The sequence below is a fragment of the Vespa mandarinia genome, chromosome 14 (genome assembly GCF_050613455.1).
Source record: "Vespa mandarinia isolate Hongniang chromosome 14, ASM5061345v1, whole genome shotgun sequence".
Classification (NCBI taxonomy): Eukaryota; Metazoa; Arthropoda; class Insecta; order Hymenoptera; family Vespidae; genus Vespa; species Vespa mandarinia.
In genome coordinates, this window is record NC_140823.1 from 2,860,001 (window position 1) to 2,865,000 (window position 5,000).

The 5,000-nt window shown below is 27.3% G+C and overlaps 1 protein-coding gene across 3 annotated transcripts in view; it reads right to left on the reverse strand.

Moving 5' to 3' along the window:
• Window positions 1-780: 780 nt before the first annotated feature.
• LOC118440243 (uncharacterized) overlaps window positions 781-5,000 on the reverse strand; it is a 29,821-nt gene continuing 25,601 nt past the window's right edge. For all 3 annotated transcript variants that reach the window (XM_085661165.1, XM_035862994.2, XM_035862997.2), the window contains 5 exons: window positions 4,969-5,000; window positions 4,668-4,835; window positions 4,421-4,534; window positions 4,120-4,276; window positions 781-3,783 (listed from right to left, as the gene is read on the reverse strand). The exon at window positions 4,969-5,000 is cut by the window's right edge and continues 214 nt beyond it. In XM_085661165.1, the coding sequence (XP_085517291.1) occupies window positions 3,647-3,783; window positions 4,120-4,276; window positions 4,421-4,534; window positions 4,668-4,835; window positions 4,969-5,000 (608 nt within the window). In that variant the 3' untranslated portion in view covers window positions 781-3,646. The remainder of the gene's footprint in view (window positions 3,784-4,119; window positions 4,277-4,420; window positions 4,535-4,667; window positions 4,836-4,968) is intronic.

Below are 5,000 nucleotides of genomic sequence, written 5' to 3' on the forward strand. Positions count from 1 at the left end.
AATTTAAGATAACAATATCTCTCTTTCTCTTTCTCTCTCTCTCTCTCTCTCTCTCTCACTCTCTCTCTCTCTCTCTCTCTCTGCAATTATTCTTACTATTTGTTTGTTAGTTTTTTTTTCCTTTTTTCCATAAAATAATTATAAATATGATAAATACCAAATTGCAAGAAAAAATATTTTCATACAATTTTTCTCTCAATATATATGTACGTTCTTATATATTCACGTATATATAATATGTATATTATATGTATATCTATTTTCGTATTATTCAGATCGTTAATTTATCTTTTTAATTTTTAATTATTATATCATTGAAGCGATACTTCTACCGACCTTTTATTAATACTTCGCAGTGACAATCTCGTTTATATAAAAACAGACTAGGCAAACCCTTCACCTTCGAACTTCTATTGAATAACTACCGTTTCTCTATGACGCAGAAATATATTTTTTATTGTCTCGAAACATGACACATGTTATAATCCAGTTATGACCAGTCCACCCGAGTTGCTCTTCGATCATATTAAAAAAATTAACGTATGTACAAAAAAGAAAAAATAACATAATGTAATAATTAAAAAGAAATTAAAAAAAAAAAATGTATATATATATATATATATATATATATATATATAAACGTAAACATTCAACAAGAAATTTTTTATATTAAACGCGTCATCATTTTTATTACAATAATTCAATCATAAGTTACTTCTGTATCATCCATATAAAACAACTTTAAATTTAATAAAAATATTTTTAAAATATTTTATAATAATAATAATAATAATAATAATAATAATAATAATAATAATAATAAAAATAATAAAAATTAAATATGAACTTTTGAATAATGGAGCATGGTCATATCTGTTTACTTGTGTCACGTTATCTAAGGGATATATCTGTACTTATCGAAATGTACAATAACAATGCGAATGAACGTAAAAATTAATTAATGATTCACTTAAAACACTGTTAAATTTATATATATATTTATATATATATAAATATATATATATATATATATATATATATATATATGCCTCGTGCGTATAATACACAAATGCAATGAAAATACATTTGCGCAAATAAATTATCTACTTTGTTATCACACTTAATTCATTCGATCACTTAATCATAGCCTATAATGTATAGTTTGTTGAAATTCTTAAAAATTATAAAAAAAGAATTATTAAAAAAAAAAAAAAAAAAAATATAAAGAAAACAAAAAAAAAATAAAATAAAATAAAATAAAATAAAATAAAATAAAAAAATAAAATAAAATATAATGTATGCGTAAAAACAAATCATACACTTATAATACCGGGATGGTTCATATATAACAAAGCCATACTCTACGAGATACCTGTCGTAAAATATACGAGAGACGACACACAACCTTGAATACTTTCGAATTAAAGAAAAGTGCATAACATTTCCTATTTTTTGTGACTTATTCTTTTTTTTTCTTTTTTTCTCTTCTCTTTTTCTTTTTCTTTTCAAAATGATTACTACTATTACAAATCGATCGTCAATCGAATTATCTATTTATTTGAAATTAATCATCGATGATGATAATGATGATGATATTATTATTTTTATCATTATTATCATTAACGGTACATGTTCGTTTATATATATATATATATATATATATAGGCTGTGCCAAAAACTTCTAGGTATCCTTAAAAATCAATCACTCTTTTTTTCGAGGAGCTTTCGTTTTTATAAGCTCGTAATTGAAAGACTGTCAATTTCTCTGTGGTAAGGCTTGTAAAAGTTTTATAATCTGATAAAACGTTAGCCTTAAAAAAAAGAAAAAAAAAAAAAGAAAAAAAAGAGTCTCAAGAGCGATTGAATTGAATTTTAAAATTACTTAGAAAAAAAATCTTGTAGCCTATCCTGTATTTTTTATTTCTTTTTTTCTTCTTTTTTTTTCAAGCTAGCCGATTTTTATTCACTATTAAAACAAAAAACAAGAAAAAATTCTATTATAGACAAAAGTAGGCTCAAGAAATACTTGTTTACTACTCTGCTGTTGCTGCTGCTGCCTGCTACTATATATATGTATATCACTAGATTTTCTGTCCTCTCTCCTCTCTCTCTCTTTTTCTAATCAATAATTAATTGCTAATCACATTTGTTTAATATATACGAGAAATATTGTAACAATATAAAACATAATACTACCCCCCCTTCCCAATAAAACAACAACCAGCACAGATTGATCATCAGCAGAGAAAGTTTTATTAAATAGATTAATGATCATCGTACTGCAACCGGAGATTATATATGAATCCTTACGTATGTACTCCTACATTACTTTTTTTTCTTTTTTTTTTCTTTTTTTTTTCCTTTTTTTTTTTTTTTTCTTCTTTTACTTTTTATACTAACACCTAATATCATTCAATCGAAGTTGTTAATCACGAAAGATAAAAGATATACGCCTTCGACTTTTTTTTGAAATCCCATGATATACATATATATATATATATATACATATATGTATATGTATATATATACATATAGATATCATATAATGTGACAAAGAATGTACATACGTTTTTCTATAAATGAGATTATTTCAGTCAGAAATAATAAATTTATTAATGACACTTTAATCTCATTATCAATAGTGATTAAGAAACATAGTCAGTTTCAAAAACACGTACGTGCCATCACTCTCTCTCTCTCTCTCTCTTTCTCTCTCTCTCTCTCTCTATTGTCTTTTCATAATCCTGCTGTAAACATAATTCAATCCTTTTACTGTCTCTTATCTAGGGACAATCGAATTATTTAATTACCTCGATATAACATAATATATCAATATATCATCTCCATATATTATATTCATTCTGCATCATAGGTCTTTGACGATGATAATAATAATAATAATGACGACAACCATGACGCGTCGCCAATGACAATAATAATTAATTATCTTTCAATAGAAAGATATTCCATGAAATGAAGATATATCAAAACAAAACAAAACAAAACAAAAATTAATAATTTTTAATAAAAAGAGGACAAAATCATTCTTCTTCAGATTTGAAGAAGGATGTGATGATAAATATTATTAACCTCCTTTCATCAATACTTTCGTATAGAACTTGCTGCTACCGATTATTATTTTTAACTTAAATATCTCTCTGCTATATCTCTGATGATATATTCACTCTCTCTCTCTCTCTCTCTCTCTCTCTCTCTCTCTCTCTCTCTCTCTCTCTCCCTCTCCCTCTCTCTTTCTCCCTCTCTCTTTCTCTCTCTCTCTCTCTCTCCCTCTCTCTCTCTCTCTTTCTCTCTTTCTCTCAATCTCTCTCTCTCTCTCTCTCTCTCTCTCTCTCTCTCTCTCTCTCTCTCTCTCTCTCTCTCTCTCTCTCTCTCTCTCTTTTTATACATCAGCTTTCTTCCTTAGCTATGCTAAAATACTTGAAGAAAAAGCCAACTTGTGTTTCCATCCCACTTGTGACAGATGGATAACACCACGAAACGATTTCCATTTATCGTTCGACGATGGCTTTCGATATGATTCGATCGAGAATTTCTTTCTTTCCTTCTTTCTTTCTTTCTTTCTTTCTCTTTCTTTCTTTCTTTCTTTCTTTTCTTTTTTTTTCTAATTTCTTTCCATCTACCTCTTTTATGCAACAACGCCAGTTATTACACCTCCAGCTCCAGGTAGACCGGTTGATCCCATTAAATCAACATCTATTTCTCTTGCGGCTTGTCTTCCTTCAGTTATTGCCCAAACAACCAATGATTGTCCTCGTCGACAATCTAATTATCCAAATTATTTATATTTTGTAGAAAATTATTGCATGTTGTATATGTATATATATATATATATATGGAGCCGTTAATTTTGAAAGTAGGGCGTCCATTTTTTTCTTTTTTAAATGAATAAAAACAAATTTTATATTAATTTCTAGTAAGAATTAGCTTTAACTATTTTTTTTTTCCCACAAAATGGATGTCCTCCATTTTGAGAATCAAGAGCTCATATATGTATATATATATATATATATATATATACATACATTATATTTATTTATTCATGTAAAAAAAAAAAAAAAAAAAAAAAAAAAAGAAAGAAAGAAAGAAAAGCTCGATTACCTCCAGCTGCATAGATTCCAGGCAAACTGGTTTTGTATTTGCCCATTGGAGTTTCATAATTTCCACGTGCATCCATTTTCGTTTGCAACTCGTCGGCAATATATTTCTCTGGGCCCAAGAATCCCATAGCAAGTAAAACTAAATCACATTTATATATCTGCAAAAATAAAATAATTGATTAATATATATATATATATTTAAAAAAAAAAAAAAAAAAAAAAAAAAAAAAAAAAAAAAAAAAGTGGGAGGGGAGAGTGATTGACTTTTGATAATTTTTTATTAATTATCTTATCTATCTGACCTTCTCAGTTCCAGGAACTTCATTTGGTTTCCATCCACCGGCAGAATTCTTTGTCCATTCTATAGTTATAGTCTTGATACCACTCACATGTCCATTACCATCACTCAAGAATTCCTGATTGTCAAAATTTAATTCATTTTAAATTATACAAATATATATATGTCACTCTCTCTCTCTCTCTATCTCTCTGTGTGTATATGTATATGTGTATATAATGTAATAAATTTAAATTGTAGATTTTGTTTACCTTGCTGCCAGTACTAAATCGACGAGGATCACGACCAAATTTCAAGGCCACTTCTTCATGACCATAATCTACTTTAAACACTCGAGGGAATTGAGGCCAAGGATTATCCGCACCCCTTCTACCGGGTGGTTCGGGTAAGATTTCAAAAGTAGTAATTGTTTTAGCACCCTATATAATGTTATATGTATATATAACAAAAAAAAAAAAAAAAGAATATAAAAACTTGTCTTTATCTTATCGATCTTTTATAATTATTATACCATTAGCATTAATCGAATAATATTAAAAGTAATATGATTACCTGACGTAAGGATGTTGCAATACAATCACAGC